At 44.2% G+C, this 22,331-nt stretch overlaps 1 protein-coding gene across 9 annotated transcripts in view; it reads left to right on the top strand.

Moving 5' to 3' along the window:
- HIBCH (3-hydroxyisobutyryl-CoA hydrolase) overlaps positions 1-22,331 on the top strand; it is a 536,626-nt gene that overhangs the window by 203,847 nt on the left and 310,448 nt on the right. For all 9 annotated transcript variants that reach the window (XM_073558177.1, XM_073558173.1, XM_073558174.1 and 6 more), the window contains one exon: positions 208-292. In XM_073558177.1, coding sequence (XP_073414278.1) covers positions 208-292 — 85 coding nt within the window. The remainder of the gene's footprint in view (positions 1-207; positions 293-22,331) is intronic.

The raw sequence follows: 22,331 nt of genomic DNA, 5'->3' as shown, positions 1-22,331 counted from the left end.
AAATTGCTGAAAAATAAAATGCTCAAAGAAAGTGTACGCAGAAGATGCCAATGAAAAGCTCGACAAGAGGACCCTGGGCAATGGAACTGAAGGTTAAATAGCGGAATATTCTAATGTTTCATTAGTCTTTAATTGTAAAGTAGTTACAGCTATTGAACGCTCTGCTATATATATTTATTCCAGATGACTCTTTGTGTCTTTGTTTAGCTTTGGGAAGAGGACCCTGAAACCTTCCTAGTGATAATGAAGGGTGCTGGAGGCAAAGCTTTCTGTGCTGGAGGCGACATAGTCGGTAAGGGGTTAATTTTAATTCCAACTCTCACTTAAAAGTCAAATTATAGGACACGGCACTAGATGGATATGGAGCATTAGACATTAAAAAAGAGGAAAAGAAAAAAAATTGTGTCCAATTTGTGGACAACATGGACAGCAGACAACTGATAATCAAAGACTATAGAAAAGTGAGGACCAAAGGTCCAAACAACTCGTGTTACCAGTGCAATTCATTTTAGCAGGTACACAGTCATTTATTTGTTTATATATATGTTAGGCTAGTTTCACACTTGCTTTTTTTTGCAGCGCGTTTTTCCCGCAAAAAAACGCATTGAAAAAACGCATACAAAAGCATACAACTGCTGCGTTTTTTCAAGCATTTTTATGAGCATGCATGAAAAAAACGCAGCGTTTTTAAGCGTTTGTATGCGTTTTTAGTGCGTTTTTACCGCGTTTGCGTTTTTTTCCAACATTTTTAGGTGGCCCCTCACACTACCCAAACCATGACTTTACTAACCCTAACCCTGACCCTAACCCTGACCCTAACCCTAACCCTGACCCTAACCCTTAACCAAATCATACTTAACCCTAACCCAAACCCTAAACCCTAACTAACCCTAACCCTGACCCTAACCCTGACCCTAACCCTAACCCTGACCCTAACCCTAACCCTGACCCTAACCCTTAACAAAACCATACTTAACCCTAACCCTGACCCTAACCCTTAACAAAACCATACTTAACCCTAATCCTGACCCTAACCCTGACCCTAATCCTTAACAAAACCATACTTAACCCTAACCCTGACCCTAACCCTGACCCTAACCCTTAACAAAACCATACTTAACCCTAATCCTGACCCTAACCCTGACCCTAATCCTTAACAAAACCATACTTAACCCTAACCCTAACCCTGACCCTAACCCTGACCCTAACCCTAACCCTGACCCTAACCCTTAACAAAACCATACTTAACCCTAATCCTGACCCTAACCATGACCCTAACCCTTAACCAAACCATACTTAACCCTAACCCTGACCCAAAACCCAACCCTGACCCTAACCCTAACCCTAAACCCCCTTAACTAACCCTAACTCTAACCCAAACCCCTAAATTCCATGGTTAAAAAAAAAAAACGCATATGCAAAAAAACGCTTACATGAGCATGCCAGTGCGCACATATGCGCATCCATAGGCTATAATGGCCATTTTTAGCGCAAAACGTGCGCATATGTGCGCATGCGCTTTTTTGCAGGGCCCAAAAATGCAACATGCTGCGTCTGGAAAATCCAATCGCACACCCCAAAAAAACGCAGCGCATGAAAATCGCATACATGCGCTTACAAGCGCGCATGTATGCGCACCCATGTTAAATATAGGGGAAAAAACGCATGCGCAGGTTAGCGTTTTTTTCCAGCGCTAAAAAACGCAAATGTGAAACCAGCCTTATGGACGTGATTTAAAGGGAAGGTGCCATCGAAAAAATTTTTTCAGCAATTGAAAAAATGTAAAGAATTAATGTTTACATTTTCTTAAAAAATATTATCATTTGTTTATAATTTAGTAAAACATGAAAAATAATTTTAAAAAGTTTGTCATTTCCACTCTTTAACACTAGGGGGAGCAGCTACTGAAATTTGACATAAAAACCTAGTGTACCACTAGCTCATATTACTGCCCTGCAGTAATTATGGGCAGTCTGCTGACATGGGTGTGGTGTCACTCCTCTCCTCCCCTTCTGGGTGTTTCCTAAGGGAAAAGAGAGCATGACATTTAGGAACACAGTGAGCAGCCATTTTGATGGGGCCTGCAAAGTTACTGACAAGTAGACAGTCACCGAGGATGGCAGGCAGCAAGTATTCTGGGAGCAGGGTGACAGCAGCACAGAGTATTTCAGGAGTGTAGTATCACACAGGATAGGATTAGATACACAGCTCACTAGACAGTATCACACAAGATAGGATTAGATACACAGCTCAGCAGTCAGTATCACACAGGATAGGATTAGATACACAGCTCAGCAGACAGTATCACACAGGATAGGATTAGATACACAGCTCAGCAGACAGTATCACACAGGAGAGGATTAGATACACAGCTCAGCGGTCAGTATCACACAGGATAGGATTAGATACACGGCTCAGCGGTCAGTATCACACAGGATAGGATTAGATACACGGCTCAGCAGTCAGTAACACAGGATTGGATTAGATACACAGCTCAGCAGTCAGTATCACACAGGATAGGATTAGATACACGGCTCAGCAGTCAGTATCACACAGGATAGGATTAGATACACGGCTCAGCAGTCAGTATCACACAGGATAGGATTAGATACATGGCTCAGCAGTCAGTATCACACAGGATAGGATTAGATACACGGCTCAGCAGTCAGTATCACACTGGATAGGATTAGATACACGGCTCAGCAGTCAGTATCACACAGGATAGCATTAGATACACGGCTCAGCAGTCAGTATCACACAGGATTACATACACGGCTCAGCAGTCAGTATCACACTGGATAGGATTAGATACACAGCTCAGCAGTCAGTATCACACAGGATAGGATTAGATACACAGCTCAGCAGTCAGTATCACACTGGATAGGATTAGATACAGGGCTCAGCAGTCAGTATCACACTGGATAGGATTAGATACACAGCTCAGCAGTCAGTAACACAGGATAGGATTAGATACACAGCTCAGCAGTCAGTATCACACAGGATAGGATTAGACACACAGCTCAGCAGTCAGTAACACAGGATAGGATTAGATACACAGCTCAGCAGTCAGTATCACACAGGATAGGATTAGATACACAGCTCCTCAGTCAGTATCACACAGGATAGGATTAGATACACAGCTCAGCAGTCAGTAACACAGGATAGGTTAGATACACGGCTCAGCAGTCAGTAACACAGGATAGGTTAGATACACGGCTCAGCAGTCAGTATCACACAGGATAGGATTAGATACATGGCTCAGCAGTCAGTATCACACAGGATAGGATTAGATACACGGCTTAGCAGACTGTATCACACAGGAAAGGATTACAGATATGCCCACACTGGTGAAACTGCCCTCCGCCGATACACTAGACTATGGGCTGTATATGTCACTGCCCTGCTCAGACAGCCATAAAAGTGAAGGTGCCAGATTACCTGAGATCACTGGGGGACGGTATGTGAGTGGGGAGGTGGAGACAGAGCAGAAGGACATTGTGGAGCAGGAAGCACACTGTGGAACCTGGAGTAGCAGGACAAAGGAGCAGGGAGGTAAATCAACCGCACTCACTACTCTCCTTCCTCCGGCTCCAGTGAGCGCTTCTCTCCTCTGCTGTCCACCTTCTTTGTATCTTCTACAGCCTGTCCTCACAACACAGGACCTGTTTTGCCAGAAGTGAACAGTACAGCTTCTGTGATAGAGGGTAAGTGGAGCTCAGAGGATAGCACTGGGCTACAGTAAAATGGTGCCCAGCCACACCTACAGCAGTGAATTCTGCAGCCCACAGGGGCATGCCTAGTTCACTGCTAATGCGGCTGCAATATTAGGGTATGTGCACACGTAAGAGTTTTTTCCGCGTTTTTTTGCGGTTTTACCAAATAAAACGCTTAAAAGAAGCATCCCATTCATATTAATGAATTCCGCACTTTTACGTATCGCGGAAAAAAACGTAGCATGCTCATTAATTTTGCTGAAAATTCCGCATTTCTAGCTATTTTTTATGAGGCTGGGGACGCTCCGGAAAAAAAACGCAGAAAAAAGTGCCTTTTTTGCGCAAAAAAAAACGCTCAGAAAACGTGCGGGAAAAAAAAGTGCGTTTTCTGGGAAGGAGTCTGGTTTTCATGCAGAAATTTTCTGCATACGTTGGCACATAATAATAATAATAATCTTTATTTTTATATAGCGCTAACATATTCCGCAGCGCTTTACAGTTTGCACACATTTTCATCACTGTCCCCGATGGGGCTCACAATCTAAATTCCCTATCAGTATGTCTTTGGAGTGTGGGAGGAAACCGGAGTGCCCGGAGGAAACCCACGCAAACACGGGGAGAACATACAAACTCCTTGCAGATGTTGTCCTAGGTGGGATTCGAACCCAGGACTCCAGCGCTGCAAGGCTGCAGCGCTAACCACTGAGCCACCGTGCTGCCCACATAGCCTTAGAGATAGGGTCGGCATCCGACCACTGTCTCCTATGTCCAGGGACTGTCATATTTGCAGACTGTATGTGTCGTGCACAGATCTGCAAATCAAGATGGCAGCGCCCTGTGACTACATTAAAACATTATTACAAAAAACCATAAATCCTAGTTAGTACAACATTTGCTGAAACAGCATGGTTTGTTACTTACTTTTTTTTTTGCAAATACCTAATAGAAAATTGCGGCACCTTCCCTTTAAGGCTATCTGCACATGTATGCAGAAAATTTCTGCATGAAAACCTGACTCCTTCCCAGAAAACGCGTGTTTTTTTTCTGCAAGTTTTTTGCGCGTTTTTTGCACAAAAAAACATGCGTTTTTAATGCGTTTTTTTCCGGAGCGGTCCCAGTCACATAGAAAATAGCTAGAAATGCAGAATTAATGTGCATGCTGCGTTTTTTTCCGCGATGCATTTTTTTCATGGAAAAACGCATCAATATGCACAGAAAGTGCGGAATTCATTAAAATGAATGGGAAGCTTCTTTTAAGCGTTTTTTAAGCATTTTTTTTGGTAAAAACACGAAAAAAAAACGCAACGTGTGAACACAGCCTAAGTGCTTGGGCTTGACCTAGTACTAGCAGCAGGGTCAGTAACTTAAACCCTTAATGCACCATTTGTTCTGTTACTGTTGACATAGAGGCTACAAACTATATATGTACAGTTCGATGTACACCAAACAGGTTGTTTCCTTTTTTTCCTTTCTTAAGTTTATTTTCATGATACTTATGTTACTTATCATTTACAACCTGGTTGGTTGGTGGCTCCTTTCTTCAGTCAATGCACAACCTGTGTTTAGACCTTTGATCCATTGATTGTTAATGTATCTGGCGCGGTTTGCAGGAGGCACACTGAGGACCAGCAACAATTGTAATATTGCTCTCACTTTTTTCTAGTCTTTGATTATCAGTTGTCTGCTGTCCTGGAAGTCCTCAAATTGAGTATGAATTTTTTAATTTTTTTCTTTTCCTCTTTATGTGTCTAATACTATGTATCCATCTAGTGCAGTGTCCTATATTTACTTAACTGTTTGTTTTCTTACCTCTTTCACTACCAGGGGTGTTCAATGCCACTTTGCTGCTTTTAGTGTTACCATATATACTCGCGTATAAGCCGAGATTTTCAGACCATTTTTTTGGCTGAAAGTCCCTATCTTGGCTTATACGCGAGTCATATACCAGGGGGTCAGCGGGGGAGGGGAGCGGGGGTGTCCGATGATACTTACCCCCTCCTGGCGCGGTCTCTGCAGCCCCCCAGCTTCTCCCAGGTCTCAGGCTCCTTCCTGCAGTGATCACGTGGTACCACTAATTAAAGTCATGAATAAGTGCATATTCATGACTTTAATGAGCGGTACCACGTGACCACTGAAGCATATGGGGGGGTATTCTGTGGAGCACCTTATGGGGCAGCATATGGGGGGTATTCTATGGAGCACCTTATGGGGCAGCATATGGGGGGGTATTCTATGAAGCACCTTATGGGGCAGCATATGGGGGGTATTCTATGAAGCACCTTATGGGGCAGCATATGGGGGGTGTTCTATGGAGCACCTTATGGGGCAGCATATGGGGATATTCTATGGAGCACCTTATGGGGCAGCATATGGGGGCATAAACTATGGGGCATCTTACAGGGCAGCACATGGAGGCATAATCTATGGGGCAGTATATGGGGGCATAATCTATAGAGCAGCATATGGGGCATAATCTATGGAGCAGCATATGGGGGCATAATCTATGGAGCATCTTATGGGGCAGCATGTGGGGACATAATCTATGGAGCATCTTATGGGGCATAATCTATGGAGCATTTTATGGAGCATCTTATGGGGCATAATCTATGGAACATTTTATGGAGCATCTTAAGGGGGCATAATCTATGGAACATCTTATGGGGCCATAACTTTTGTGGAGCAGCATATGGGGCATATTATTCTATGGAGCATCTTATGGGGCCATTATTAACCTTTGTGCAGCATTATATGGGGCGTATTTTGTATAGAGCATCTTATGGGGCATAAACTGTATGAAGCATTATATGGGGCTCCTGATTCATATGGATATTCAAAAACATTTAACCTACTGATGTCTCAATTAATTTTACTTTTATTGGTATCTTTTTTATTTTTGAAATTTACCAGTAGCTGCTGCATTTTCCACCCTAGGCTTTTTTTACCCAGTTCTTTGTGGCAAAATTAGAGGGGTCAGCTTAAACATGGGATGGCTTATACACAGGTATATACGGTACATTTTGTAGTGCGAGTAAGCTTGGGTGTTATTCACTTTTTTTACTCCCACTTAAAAGTTTTTAGCCTCAATCCATTGTTATAGAATGGGTTCAGTCTGTCGTACTAAAACTTTCCCTTCAAATCTGCATATTGTGGACATGACGGGCACGCAGCTCTGTGTCCTCATCTGTGCAAGGCGCTACACTAGCCTGGTCTGAAAAATGGGCCAGACCAGGGTATGCTACAATATATTTTTTTTTAATTTATTTTCTTTACGGACTCTTTGTACATATGAATATGTGCGCTGGCAAACAGGTTATTTTTATTGGACCAGTGTGCTGTCTGTCAATACATTCGATCCCATACATTGGTTGAAATAAGTATTTGATCCCTTGCTGATTTTGTAAGTTTGCCCACTGAAAAAGACATGAACAGTCTATAATTTTAAGAGTATCGTATTTTCCGGCATATAAGACGACTTTTCAACCCCTTAAAATCTTCTTAAAAGTCAGGTGTCGTCTTATGCGTCGGGTGCAGACCAATTTCTGCATAGAATGGGAGAGTGGTCCCGATGACGAAGGGAGGTGGCGTCTCACAGGGAAGATGTAACTAGAGTTATCCCCCTTTTACCTCATTGGTGGCAGCGCTGCTATCTGCGGCTCTGTGCTGGAGGTCGGCAGCGGCGGCGGCTCCTCTTGTGTAGCATGGGGGCTCTGTGCGCGTGAGCTCAGATTCAAATCTCGTCTCCTGAGACGAGATCTGACTCTGAACATGCGCGAGCTCCAGCGGCCATTTTCCCTGAGGCCACCGCATTGCAGCCATGGAGCTGCCGTGGGCCTCCGGGCTTTGGGGATAAGCCGGCGGATCCCCGACGCAGGACATAGAGCCGCTGCCGCCCCCAGCTGCACAAAGAGGAGCTGCCGCCGACCCCCAGCACAGAGCCCCCATGCTACACAAGAGGAGCCGCCACCGCTGCCGACCCCCAGCAGAGCCGCAGATAGCACCGCAGCCACCAATAAGATAAAAGGGGGGATGATAACTCCATTTACATCTTCCCTGTGAGACGCCCCCTCCCTTGGTCATTGGGACCACTCCCCCACTATATGCAGATTGCTCCGCACCCGGCGTATAAGATGACACATGACGTATAAGAAGACCCGCCGACTTTTAAGAAGATTTTATATTTTAACTGGAAAAGTTGGGGGGTCGTCTTATACGCCCAGTCGTCTTATATGCCGGAAAATACGGTAGGTTAATTTTAACATTGAGAGATAGAATACCAACAATAAAATCCAGAAAATCTCATTGTATAAATTATATAAATTTACTAGCTGAAGAGCCCGGCGTTGCCTGGGCATAGTAACCAACTGTGGTTAGTTATAGCAAATTATAATGATTATATTGCACATAAAAACATTTCACATCATATATTCAACACTACAGATTTGCAACGCAAATTAACTAAACGATTACCCAAGTATTGATAGTATTTTATTTTCAACTCATTCAAGAGCCTTTTGATAAACAACATTTTTGGTTTTTCCTTTCGGTGCAAAGATGAACAGATTTTTGTCAGTTCCAACTCTTGAACAGACCACGTAAAGTTGACCATGAGAAAAGCATGGAGATTGCAAATCGATCCCTACTACTTTCAAGGACTGTCCCTAAGCATTGTTAATGGACATTGCAAATAGCAGTTGAACTGGAAACTGGAGGCGTTTAAAATCAAAAAACAAATCAGATGGAATGAGTGGAATTCTTGGAATGAAAATGTCCTCTCCTTTGGCACATCCTGTGTCTGAGCTGTGTATCTAACCCTATCCTGTGTGATAATGTCTGCTGAGCTGTGTACCTAATCCTCTCCTGTATGATACTTTCTGCTGAGCTGTGTATCTTATCCTATCGTGTGTTGCTGAATGCTCAGCCGTGTATCTAATCCTATCCTGTGTGATACTGACTGCTGAGCAGTGTATCTAACCCTATCCTGTGTGATACTGACTGCTGAGCCGTGTACCTAATGCTATCATGTGTGCTACTGACTACTCAGCTGTGTATCTAATCCTATCCTGTGTGATACTGACTGCTTAGCCATGTATCTAATCCTATCCTGTGTGATACTGACTGCTGAGCCGTGTATCTAATCCTAGTCTGTTTGAACTGGAAACTGGAGGCGTTTAAAATCAAAAAACAAATCAGATTGAATGAGTGGAATTCTTGGAATGAAAATGTCCTCTCCTTTGGCACATCCTGTTTCTGAGCTGTGTATCTAACCCTATCCTGTGTGATAATGTCTGCTGAGCCATGTATCTATTCCTATCCTGTGTGCTGCTGACTGCTGAGCTGTGTATCTAATCCTATCCTGTGTGATACTGGGCTCCCCCTGCAGTCTGTGTCAGAGGGTGGTCTGTGTTGGCACGGTAATAAATTGTGTTATTTCCAGCTTTACGGAAGGACGATAACACCATAGGAATAATAGGCAAAATTGTATGGTGAATTGGAACGCGCAGGGTTAAAATTTCGCCTCACAACATAGCCTATGACGCTCTCGGGGTCCAAACGTGTGACTGTGCCAAATTTTGTGGCTGTAGCTGAGACAGTGCAGATGCCGATCCCGGGCATACAGTACACACATACATACACATACATTGAACTTTATGTATTAGATTTGCTTTTTACAGTGAGAAATAAGTATTTGATCCCTCTGGCAAACAAGAATTAATGCTTGGTGGCAAAACCCTTTTTGGCAAGCACAGCAATCAGACGTTTTTTGTAGTTGATGATGATGTTTGAGCACATGTCAGGAGGAATTTTGATTTTGAGGCTGCCGCTTGGCAACTTGGAGCTTCAACTCCCTCCATAAGTTTTCTATGGGATTAAGGTCTGGGGACTGGCTAGGCCACTCCATGACCTTAATGTGCTTCTTTTTGAGCCACTCCTTTGTTGCCTTGTCTGTATGTTGTTTTGGGTCATTTTCTTGCTGGAAGTCCCAGCCATGACCCATTTGTAATGTCCTGGCAGATGGAAGGAGGTTGTCACTAAGGATTTTATCGTACATAGCTTCAGCCATTCTCCCACTGATGCGGTGAAGTAGTCCTGTGCCCTTAGTAGAGAAACACCCCCAAAACATAATGTTTCCAGCTCCATGCTTGATAATGGGGATGGTGTTCTTTGGATCATTGGTAGCATTTCTCTTCCTCTAACCACGGCTAGTTGAATTAATGCTAAAGACCTCAATTTTTGTCTCATCTGACCACAGCGCCTTCTCCCAAAAACTCACAGAATCATCTAGGTGTTCATTGGCAAACTTCAGACGGGAAAACCAAAAGAAAATGTATAAACAAAAACAAAAGCTGCACTAAAAATACTTTTTATTGTTACTTTTAAAACAAAAATCCATCTCTATAGGCACATTCTGAGGGGATCAGAACAGAGTCAGGTAGCGACTATTAGATATAACTAATGTGTACTTTTATATTCACAATGGAAAAGAATCTAGGGAAAAAGGGGCTTACCGTATTTTTCCGACCATAAGACGCACTTTTTTCCCCCAAAATTTTTGGGGAAAGTGGGGGGTGCGTTTTATGGTCGCAATACATGGTACTAACCTTCTGGCTGGTGGCAGCGGGCGGGGCTCTGCGGTGCGGTGGTGGCAGCGGGCGGCGCTCTGCGGTGCGGTGGTGGCAGCGGGCCGTGCTCCGGTGCAGGGGCGGCGGGTCTGCCGGCATTTCTTCGCAGCCCAGAGGCCCCCACACTTCCCATGCTGGCCGCCGCCATGATTTGAATTTCGTCCCCCGAGATCTCGGGACGAGATCTGAAGCTGCATATGCGCCGTCCCCGGACCGGCGGTCATCTTTCCGGCGTCCATGCTCCCGGAGGCCACCGCAACATGGCGGCGGCCAGCAAGGGAAGTGCGGGGGCCTCCGGGCTGCGAAGAAATGCCGGCGGAGCCGCCGCCCCTGCACCGGAGCACAGCCCGTTGCCACCACCGCACCGCAGAGCGCCACCCGCTGCCACCACCGCAGAGCCCACCTGCCCCAGCACTGCTGCCCCTGCCCCAGCACAGCTGCCCCAGCACAGAGCCGCCACCGCACGAGCCTGGACCACTGAATGACCCCTGTGACTACTTCTCCACCTGTGCCGGATCCCTTCCCAGGTAAGCTGAATTCGGACTACAAGACGGACCCCCATTTGACACATTATTTTTTTCCCCCCTATTTTCCTACTGAAAATTGGGGTGCGTCTTATGGTCCGGTGCGTCTTATAGTCCGAAAAATACGGTAATTCTCTGTTCCCCTACTGCCAGCAGAGGTTGGCACCCTAGGGGAAATCGTTATGGCGCCCCCGCTCCTCGTCGACTTGCTCTAATTGACCCTGAAAGGGATCCCTTCACAAAAAGCTACTACCAACGTCCATTTAAAGTGCTTAAGTGCTATACTAGATATCCCTGAAGTCTGTTTATAATGTAGCTGCGTGAATGCTCTAATACAGTGATGCATATGTGCTCACTTAGTGTTTTTTAATATTACATCTCTTATTAGATGAGCTCGTATTATAGCAGCAAGGTATATAATGGATACTAAATTTCTTACTAATATGCAACAAAAAACGAGAGAAGCCAGCGCATATTGGTTTGTGGTTGACCACCACTGTTGCCGTGCGCGCTGGGTTACGTTCGCCATTTTTGCTGTGTTCATTGTGATGGATCTAGGCTGCTGTGCACACACGCAGCAGCCCCGCCCTGCCCTGCCCTAGGCTTTATTTAATTTGTGCATCTGTGTCTGAGCCTGCATCGCCCTTCATCTGTGTTTGCTGGTCAGGCAATGTGTGGAGGTCAAACCTGAGATGTCTATGTTCAGACCTGGTTTGCCTTTATCTGCACTTGCTTCATCTGGCTGCACGGGAGTGATGCAGATATGCCTCAGGTACGGATTGCATTTGATATGGTCTTGCTTTTAAAATATCTAGGAGGCCATAATGGCACAGTGAATAATAAAAATGTAGAGTAGGCCCCCACACATGAGATTGCCTTGGCGCGGCGGGGTGGCTCAATTTATTGATCAATATTTTGCCAAATGTCTCATTTTGAATACAGTTAGATGTTAATACGTGCATATGCACCTCATGTTATGCGTTCTAACCACAAGCAGCGCTGGCTTCTCTCTTTTTTTGTTGCATCTAGATGTAACTCCCTTGTCCATTTTTACTTGTCCAGGTGTCATTGTTGAAATGTACCCTGGCAGGCAGAGAATTTTTCCAGGGAATGGGTGATGTTGTCTGTGACTTGTTGCTATAGCGCAGACACATCTTTCTTAGAGAAGTAATGGTGACTGGGCAGCTGGTACTGGGGGGACTGCGACGGCCATCAGCTTTCGGAAACCGTCTGTATCCATAAGGCGGAAAGGCTGCATTTCCGTGTCCATCAGTCAAAATCCGCCGTTTTGGAAAAAAAAACGGATCCGCCATTTTTCTTGGCGGATCCGTTTTTTTTCCCATTGAGTTGCATTACCAGCGGATCTTGACGGATGGCCATCCGTCGGATCCGTTTTTTTGGGAATCCGACAAAATTTTGACATCCGCCGACATGCCCGAACAGACCATGTAACGTTTTTTCGGGCGGCAGGATCCGCATTTCTCTCTGCGCATGCCCGAAAGACTTCACTCAGCCGGAAATTTAACCCTAAACTCTGTTCTGGCGGCTGAAAAATCTCTTTCTCTCTCCTCTCTCCTCTCTCTTTCTCTTTCTCTCTCTTTCTTTCTCTCTTTCTCTCTCTTTCTCTCTCTCTCTCTCTCTCTCTCTTTCTCTCTCTTTCTCTCTCTCTCTCTCTTTCTCTCTCTCCTTCCCCAGGCAGCGGTTCCTTTAAAATTCTTCCTTTGATGGATCCGTTAAAATAACGGTCCGGTGACAAACGTTGTGTTCAGTACAAGAACGGATCCGCTATCCTCCATTTTAGCGGATTTTGACTGAAGAAAAAAAACTGATGTGTGAAACAGGCCTAATAATCACAGATATTACAGGCTATGAGTGATGCAGAAACAAGCGCTGTGATCTTTGTAGCAAAGAGCTCTCAGCTGGCCCCCTATCGTCCAGACAATGACACGATTGGGCGACAAATCATCCAAGGAGGCCGCAGACTGTACGCAATAATTAGATCTCAGAAAATTAATAGTGAGCGTACTGCTTATCCACATCCAGATTAGAAGACATGGAATGTGTGTATCCCGCCGTACAATCACTTACTAACTCCACAATAACCCTACACTCTTCGATGCCAACATTAATCCTGTTTTTTACCCAATAAATACAGTGGGTATGGAAAATATTTAAACCCTTTTAAATTTTTCACTCTTTGTTTCATTGCAGCCATTTGGTAAATTCAAAAAAGTTAACTTTTTTTACTCATTAATTTACACACTGCACCCGTCTTGACTGGAAAAAAAATCAGAAATGTAGAAATTTTTGCAAATGTATTAAAAAAAAGAAAAACTGAAATATATACCATGGTCATAAGTATTCAGACCCGTTGCTCAGACACTCGTATTTAAGTCACATGCTGTTCATTTCCTTATGATCCTCCTTTAGATGGTTCTACTCCTTCATTGGAGCACATTTGTGTTTAATTAAACTGATATCACTTGATTTGTAAAGGCACACACCTGTCTACAGTTAGGTCCATATATATTTGGACAGAGACAACATTTTTCTAATTTTGGTTCTAGACATTACCACAATGAATTTTAAACAAAACAATTCAGATGCAGTTGAAGTTCAGACTTTCAGCTTTCATTTGAGGGTATCCACATTAAAATTGGATGAAGGGTTTAGGAGTTTCAGCTCCTTAACATGTGCCAGCCTGTTTTTAAAAGGACCAAAAGTAATTGGACAGATTAAATAATTGTAAATAAAATGTTCATTTCTAGTACTTGGTTGTAAACCCTTTGTTGGCAATGACTGCCTGAAGTCTTGAACTCATGGACATCACCAGACGCTGTGTTTCCTCCTTTTTGATGCTCTGCCAGGCCTTCACTGCGGTGGTTTTCAGTTGTTGTTTGTTTGTGGGCCTGTCTGTCTGAAGTTTAGTCTTTAACAAGTGAAATGCATGTTCAATTGGGTTGAGATCAGGTGACTGACTTGGCCATTCAAGAATATTCCACTTCTTTGCTCTAATAAACTCATGGGTTGCTTTGGCTTTATGTCATGGATCATTGTCCTTCTGTAGTATGAAACGACGACCAATCAGTTTGGCTGCATTTGCCTGGATCTGAGCACACAGTATGGCTCTGAATACTTCAGAATTCATTCAGCTGCTTCTGTCCTGTGTCACATCATCAATAAACACTAGTTACCCAGTGCCACTGGCAGCCATGCATTCCCAAGCCATCACACTGCCTCCGCCGTGTTTTACAGATGATGTGGTATGCTTTGGATCATGAGCTGTACCACGCCTTCGCCATAATTTTCTCTTCCCATCATTCTGGTAGAGGTTAATCTTGGTTTCATCTGTCCAAAGAATGTTCTTCCAGAACTGTGCTGGCGTTTTTAGATTTTTTTTTAGCTAAGTCCAGTCTAGCCTTTTGATTCTTGATGCTAATGAGTGGCTTGCACCGTGCAGTGAACCCTGTTATGAATGGGTCACCGAGGAGAAAAAAGCAAAACAAGCTAAGTCACAGAAAACCAGAGAGGTTGGTAACTATGCAGATCCCTGATCCTACCACACAACTAGCAGCAGCGTACCTATGATGTTCCTAGACGCTTCGTCACAGCCTGAGGACTAAATAAGCCTGAAGCATGAAAAGGGGAAAAGTAACTGCCCCAGAGCAGACCCCAAAGGAATAGATAGCCCCCACACATGTATTGACGGTGAAACAAGATGAAGGCACAAACACAGGCAGGAAAATAGGCTGAGCAAACGATGGGGCCCAAACTAGGAAAGGAAAGGAAAGACACTGTCTGCAACCTGCAAAAAACCCTACAAAAATAATGTCCAACACTTTTGATAGCAAAATTAACCTTGAAGTCACTAGACTTCTGTCACGTCGCTGTCAGACTCAGGGCCTGCTGTTCCGGCTTCGGCCACTAGGAGGCGCCAGACTGACACTTCGCCACCAGACTCGGGGCCTGCTGTTCCGGTCTCGGTCACTAGGAGGCGCCGGGCCGTCACGTCGCCGTCAGACTCTGGGACGGCTGTTCCTGCCTCGACCACTGGGAGGCGCCGTGGTTCGCCTCAGGGTGAGGGTGGTGACAGAGAAGAGGCCCCTGCCCAGGCATCTGGTGGCTGCAGGCTTCGCCCCTCTGTCAATCATGTAGGGCTTACTGCATGTCTTTCTGGCCTGGTCCTGGGGGCGGTCCTGGTTACATCATCAGTCCGGGAACCTGTGAGGGATGACCTGATCCCTCAAATACCTTGGGACTGGTCTTGCAAGCCGCCGGATATATTCTTGGTTCCCCTGCGTGCTACTGTGTAATTTGCTATAGTTAAACTCTGACCTCAGCCTGGATTTCTGACCATTCTATTGCCCGCCGTTTTTGTACCTCTGCTTCTATTCTGATATTTCGACGCTGACCTTTGCTTGGATTCCCGACTCTCCTTCTGCCTGCTGATTTTGTACCTTGCTGCCCTCCTGGTTTTACTGACCGTGGCCTGGAATTTTGACTCTCCTTCTGTCTGCTGATTTCGTACCTCTGCTGCCCTCCGGCCTCCGGCCTCCGACTCCTGCCTCCTGACTTTGATTACGGGTTTTAGTTTTGACCCCTTGGTGGCCGTCCTGCTCTGGTCCACTGCGCCTCTGAACAGCTACCCCCTGGGCCTTGCTACAATTCCAGATCCCTGTATAGGGGTTAAGGGTCTCAGGGTTACTCGGGGTGCTGTTCCTACTGCAGCCCAGATTCACAGACGGCCGTCACAACTTCTCCCACTATATCAGCACTCTGAAATATTCTGAGACAGAGCAAAAAGAGACCAAACTAGTAAGGGACAAAAAGCAAATTGGCAAAATACTGATAAATAAGAGTGGAAATTCAGCACAGCCCCCAGCCGGGGCTGGCTGTTGTGAGCTCATTTTTGGGTTTGCTTCTGGTGAGGGTTATGGAGCTGGCTGTGCTGACAGAGGAGTAGTGAGTTCTCTATCTGGATTCCCTCTGTTGGTGAAGGGAGGTAATGAAGCTGATCTGAATGGCAGAGACCGGCCACCTGAGGAGTAGGACTGCGATTGGACTTCAGGAGTTTCTGATTGGATTTAAGGCAGCCGACTCCCTAGTTTCTTGCTGGTGATTTTTCCTGACTGTGGCTCCTGGTTTCCAGTTTGGTTCCTGCCTGCCTAAAGCTAAGTTTTCTCTGCTATTGTTCATATGAGTTTTTGTCTGGTTTACTTAGTTTTTGTGTTCAGCCAGCCCTGGCTGGGACTGGGCTGAATCCCCATTTTGTCTCTGATCAGTTGATCTCTTTTGCTCTGTCTTCAGAATATACCTGAGTGCTGATATAGTGATTTGAAGTCTAGCGACTTCAGGGCCTTTTTCTATCAGACGTGTTGGACATTCTTTTTTGCAGGGTTTTTTGCGTGATTGCAGACAACAGCTTTTCTTTCCTGTCCTTTTTAGCTAGCGAGGGCCCCATCGTTTGCTCAGCCTATCTTTCTACCTGTGTCTGTGTTTTCATCTTGTTTCACCGACAATACATGTTGGGGGCTGTCTATTGCTTTGGGGTCTGCTCTGGGGCAGTTTAGATTTTCCCTTTCTTTCTTTAGGCTTATTTAGTTCTCCGGCCATGACGAGGCGTCTAGGACCACCGTACGCACGCTCCACGGCTACTGCTAGTTGTTGTGGATAGGATCAGGGGTCTGCAATCCGCTTGTTACCAACCTCTTCGGTTTTCTGGGCTTAGCTTGCTTTTTGTTTTTTCCTCCTCGGTGACTCATTCATAACACTGGCTGACCACACCAAAAAACTGAATAGACCAACAAAATCAAGTGTGAACATTAGCAGAAAAACTTAGCTTTAGATGACTGGAACAGAGCTCAAAACCAAGAGCTGACAAGCCAGAAGGAATCACCAGCAACCTAATAGGGTGTCGGCTGTCTTAAATCCAATCTGAGACTCCTGAGGTCCAATCGTCATCCTCATTCTCAGGTGGCAGATCTCCACCGATCAAATCAGCCTCACTACCTCCTGTTACCACCAGAGGGAGTCTGGAAGGAGAACTCACAACTGGTGAACCAGAGAATGAACTCACAACAGAACCCTCTATATTTACTTTCATGCAGTCTTCTCTTTATGGTAGATTTGGATATTGATACGCCTACCTCCTGGAGAGTGTTGTTCACTTGGTTGGCTGTTGTGAAGGTGTTTCTCTTCCCCATGGAGATTATTCTGCGATCATCCACCACTGTTGTCTTCCGTGGGCGCCCAGGTCTTTTTGCATTGATGAGTTCACCAGTGCTTTCTTTCTCAGGATATACCAAACTGTAGATTTTGCCACTCCTAATATTGTAGCAATTTTTCGGATGTTTTTTTTTCTGTTTTTGCAGCTTAAGGATGGCTTGTTTCACCTGCATGGAGAGCTCCTTTGGCCGCATGTTTCCTTCACAGCAAAACCTTCCAAATGCAAGCACCACACCTCAAATCAACTCCAGGCCTTTTATCTGCTTAATTCAGAATGACATAACGAAGGGATTGCCCACACCTGTCCATGAAATAGCCTTGGAGTCAATTGTCCAATTACTTTTGGTCCCTTTAAAAACAGGGTGGCACATTATAGGAGCTGAAACTCCTAAACCCTTCATCCAATTTTAATGTGGATACCCTCAAATGAAAGCTGAAAGTCTGAACTTCAACTGCATCTGAATTGTTTTGTTTAAAATTCATTGTGGTAATGTCTAGAACCAAAATTAGAAAAATGTTGTCTCTGTCCAAATATATATGGACCTAACTGTATATAAGACCTCACAGTACACAGTGCATGTCAGACCAAATGGGAATCATGAGTTCAAAGGAACTGGCCAAGGAACTCAGACAGAATTGTGGCAAGGCACAGATCTGGCCAAGGTTACAAAATAATTTCTGCAGTACTCAAGGTTCCTAGGAGCACAGTGGCCTCCATAATCCTTAAATGGATGAAGTTTGGGACCACCAGAAGTCTTCCTAGACCTGGCCGTCCAGTCAAACTGATCAATCGTGGGAGAAAAACCGTGGTGAGAGAGGTAAAGAAGAACCCCAAGATCACTGTGGCTGAGCTCCACAGATGCAGTAGGGAGATGGGAGAAAGTTCCACAAAGCCAACTATCACTGCAGCCCTCCACCAGTCGTGCCTTTACGGCAGAGTGGCGTGACGTAAGCCTCTCTTCATTGCAAGACATATGAAAGCCTGCATATATTTTGCTAAAAAAAACATGAATGACTCTCAGACTATAAGAAATAAGATTCTCTGGTCAGATGAGACGAAGATAGAACTTTTTAGTGATAATTCTAAGTGGTATTTGTGGTTAAAACCAGGCACTGCTCATCACCTGCCCAATACAATCCCAACTGTGAAACATGATAGTGGCAGCATCATGCTACGGGGGTGTTTTTCAGCTGCAGGGACAGGACGGCTGGTTTCAATTGAAGGAAACATTAATGCGGACAAGTACAGAGATATGCTGAATGAGAGCCTCTTCCAGAGTGCTCTTGACCTCAGACTTGGCCGAAGGTTTACCTTTCAACAAGACAATGAACCTAAGCACACAGCTAAACAAACAAAGGAGTGGCTTCAGAACAACTGTGACCATTCTTGACTGGCCCAGCCAAAGCCCAGACCTAAACCCAATTGAGCATCTCTGCAGAGATGTGGAAATGGCTGTCCACCAACGTTCACCATCCAACCTGACGGCGAGGATCTACAAGGAAGAATGGCAGAGGATTCCCAAATCTAGGTGTGAAAGACTTGTTGCATCATTTTCAAGAAGACTCATGGGTGTACTAGCTCAAAAGGATGCTTCTACTCAATACTGAGCAAAGGGTCTGAATACTTATGACCATGTGATATTTCAGTTTTTATTTGTTAATAAATTAGCAAAAATTTTCTACATTTCTGGGTTTTTTTCAGGCAAGATGAGGTGCAGAGTGTATATTTATGAAAAAAATGAACTCTTTTGAATTTACCAAATGGTTGTAGTGAAAATGTAAAGAGGTATGAATACTTTCCCTATCCACTGTATATGGTAAATAAACACAGCCAGAATAAAGTCCTTTATTTACTTTCCGTACCAACTGTAAATACCAGGGCTGTGGAGTCGGTAAGCAAAACCTGCGACTCCGACTCCTCTATTTCCCTTACACCGACTCCGACTCCAACATATATTGCTTATATTTAAGTGAAAAAATTTTTGTAGTACAATGTGAACATCAGACATTTAATCATTTTTATGATACAATAATCAAGATATTTAGATAGAACATAATATATATTTATTGGAATACAACTTTAGAACACAAAAAACTAATAAATTGTAAATGTGTAATACACTATGCAATATTGATTACATATACAGTGTGTATATATATATATATATATATATAGTATGTATATATTTACATAACACTATGTAATAAACTATGTAAGTGGCAAAAAATAGTTTTCAACAAAAACATACTAAACATTTATGCAGTCTATGAATTTGTTCTAAGAAATAGAATTGCCTCCATCAGATCCTGCTTCATAGATGACCTCAAATCTGACCTAATAATTTTAAGGTCAGAGAACAACCTCTCTACACTAACTTGGGTTGGAGGCAAAGCTGTAACCACATGGGCAACATCTCTAACAATTTCCGGGTATAAAGGAATTGCCTCATGCACAGTCCGTTTTGATGAACGGTTGAATTTTTTATTTCTTTGAGAGCAAGTGAAACATTTTGCTTAAATATGGACAATCTGCTTGCTATAGGAGACAGAGTGAAATCTTTTTCCTTGCGGCAACGCTTTGCCTGCTCCATGTCATCCAAATACTTGTCAAAGTCTAATGCCTCATCTTATGAGGATGAAGATATGGCAGCATTAGCGCTGTCAGAACCCAAGTCCTCTTGCACCTGGCAGTCCTCCTGTAGGCCACTCATCCTAACTGCTACCTCAGTCAGAGCTTCTTTTCCTTTAGTAAGCTGTTGATCATCAAGCAGTATATGATGACTTGGGTCCACATAAACAGCTGCCAGAAAAATTTTATTTTCCAATAGCTGTGTCTCTCTCCGTTTCATTGAAGCAGATGCATCTGCGATTAAACCTCCTCTTTGGGACAGGCAAAATAGCAAGTTCTTCCACTCCCTTATGAAAATGCCAGGAGTTAAATCCTCACCTTGTAATTTTTTAGGCAATGTAAATGGGTGATTAAGCAATTCCTTCAATTCAGCCACCTGTGTCCATTGACCTTCATTTAGGGTTACCTGAGGGTTCGTCATATCTATAAGAAACGGTTTTAGTTCAAGCACTCGCTCAATCATTAAATAAGTGCTGCCCCACTGAGTGGCTTGATCAACAATTGCCCCTTTCCCAGGACGTCTCTTCAAGATGGAATCGATTTTAGGGGTTTTGGCGGCAATAACCAATTTTCTCACTTTTCCAATCAGATTTCCAGAATGTCCCTCTTGCAGACTATAGGCCCCGTCACACACAGTGATATCGCCAGCGAGATCGCTGATTTTGTGACGCCACAGCGATCTCGCCAGCGATATCACTGTGTGTGACATGGATCAGCGACCGGCCCCCCCTGCCGGGTATCGCTGATCGCGCTCGAACGTACTGGGCCTTTTTTTTAGATCGTTGGTCTCCAGCTGGCTGCGTGTGGCAGCAAGAGACCAGCGATCAGCGACGCTGGTTTCCAAGTTAAACAGTGGGTAACTAAGAGCCCTGCGCGGCTCTTAGATACCCGCTGTTTACATTGGAAACCAGCTTGCTCGCTGGTCCTGATCGCTGGAGGGGCTGTCTATGTGACAGCTCACCTGTGATCAGCTAATGATGTTCCAGCGATCCCATCCACGTCGGATCGTTGGTGGGATCGCTGGGACATTGATACGTGTAACGTGGCCTTATCTCTTATTGTCAGCTGCAGCGTGTGCACAACACAACGTATGTGATGAATATGAAAGTGTTTGGAAGCACCTTCAACAAGATCATCTATTTCTAAAGTATAATTTTGCTGTTCTTCTGTTGTAATATCTGTTTGTTCCTCAGTTACATGAACAGCACTGTGGTCTTCCATCTCAAACATACTGAATCCTAAATTTTCTTCTAGCTGTTGTTCATTACTCTCATTCATCAGTTTAATTGTACTTATCATGTTAGAAGCGTTGTCCGTTACAGTAGCAAGAACCTGTTCTTGTGTGAATGTAGCCTTAGATCAGGAATAAAACAGCCATTTATAGGACATTTCATAACTTTTCCAAATTCCTATGAAAAAATATTCTGCACATTCTGCATTAAACTACTGTACCCAATTTATTATATATTTAAGGAGTCGGAGTCGGTCCATTTTATGCCGACTCCACAAAAATGAGCACCGACTCCACGACTTCGACTCCACAGCCCTGGTAAATACAGACCGATTGGATGCCATTCTTCTTTTGAAAAAATAAGGAAGATAGTCAGCTCACCACATTGTAGGAATACAGATGAGAAGTCCCGCGCGGATGGCCTGGAGCAAGGCAAAATCTTCAGTATTCAATATGAAAGGGATTGGAAATCCAGCAGGCAAATGTTGTAAAATTCAGAAAAAACTTAGTAGTGAAATATGTATATGTCTGGCGGGCAGTTAACTAGCATCTGTCCTTTGGCTGCAGCTCTCACAAAGGTCATTAACATATGTTATCCTGAGAAAAGGCAGTTTCACATCTCAGACCCCAGGGTGCCTTCCTGGAAACACACAGAATTTGAACATTTCACACCTCTGATGCCTTTTGAAGGGAGGCACCAAATTGCAGCCTGACACTCTCTATTTACTATGAGAAAGAAAGGTTACACAGAGCGTTTAGAGAAAAATAAAGTACTCATGAATAAAGTAGCCATGGTCCAGTCGCAAACCAGGAATTACAATATTAACATGAAAGGCTGGTCTAGAAATCTGATCTCCAGGCTGAGTCTATAACTTGGGGGTCTACACAAAGAAAGTTGTTCACAGTTTAAGGGGCAGCCAAGCTGATGTGATCCATTTTCATACTTCCTCAAGAAGCAGAATACTAGACTGCAAGGTTTAGCTATTTCTCTGTTTTTCCATTTTATTTTTATAACTTTTGCATATTTGTATGTCACTTTTCCATATTTTATATTTGTATTGTAAGCACTGTACCTTTCTGTTAAAGCTTAAACCTTTTTAATAAGTCTGAACTTTTTATGCTCTAAAAGCATCCATAGCCTTAGAGTTTGTGATCCTGGTGATTGGCAGACAGTATTAGTAGTACTTCCGGGACTCATCGCCCGTGTGTTCGGTCAGTGGTGGCAGTGTGCATGAAGTGGGGTACATGGTTTGTGTCGGGGTGTGATTTATGCTCCCAGTGCAGCATAGGACAGAGGTTGAATGCTGGACTGAGTGAGAGGAGATACATTAACCCTTTCAGGCGCAACCCCAAGTCACGTGCTGAGAAACGGGTTTGTGACAAACTTTA

The sequence above is a fragment of the Dendrobates tinctorius genome, unplaced genomic scaffold (genome assembly GCF_039654945.1).
Source record: "Dendrobates tinctorius isolate UK_male_01 unplaced genomic scaffold, ASM3965494v1 ptg000254l, whole genome shotgun sequence".
In the NCBI taxonomy this organism is placed as follows: domain Eukaryota; kingdom Metazoa; phylum Chordata; class Amphibia; order Anura; family Dendrobatidae; genus Dendrobates; species Dendrobates tinctorius.
Note: the sequence above shows the minus strand (reverse complement) of the source record. Positions and strands in the feature narration are given on the sequence as shown.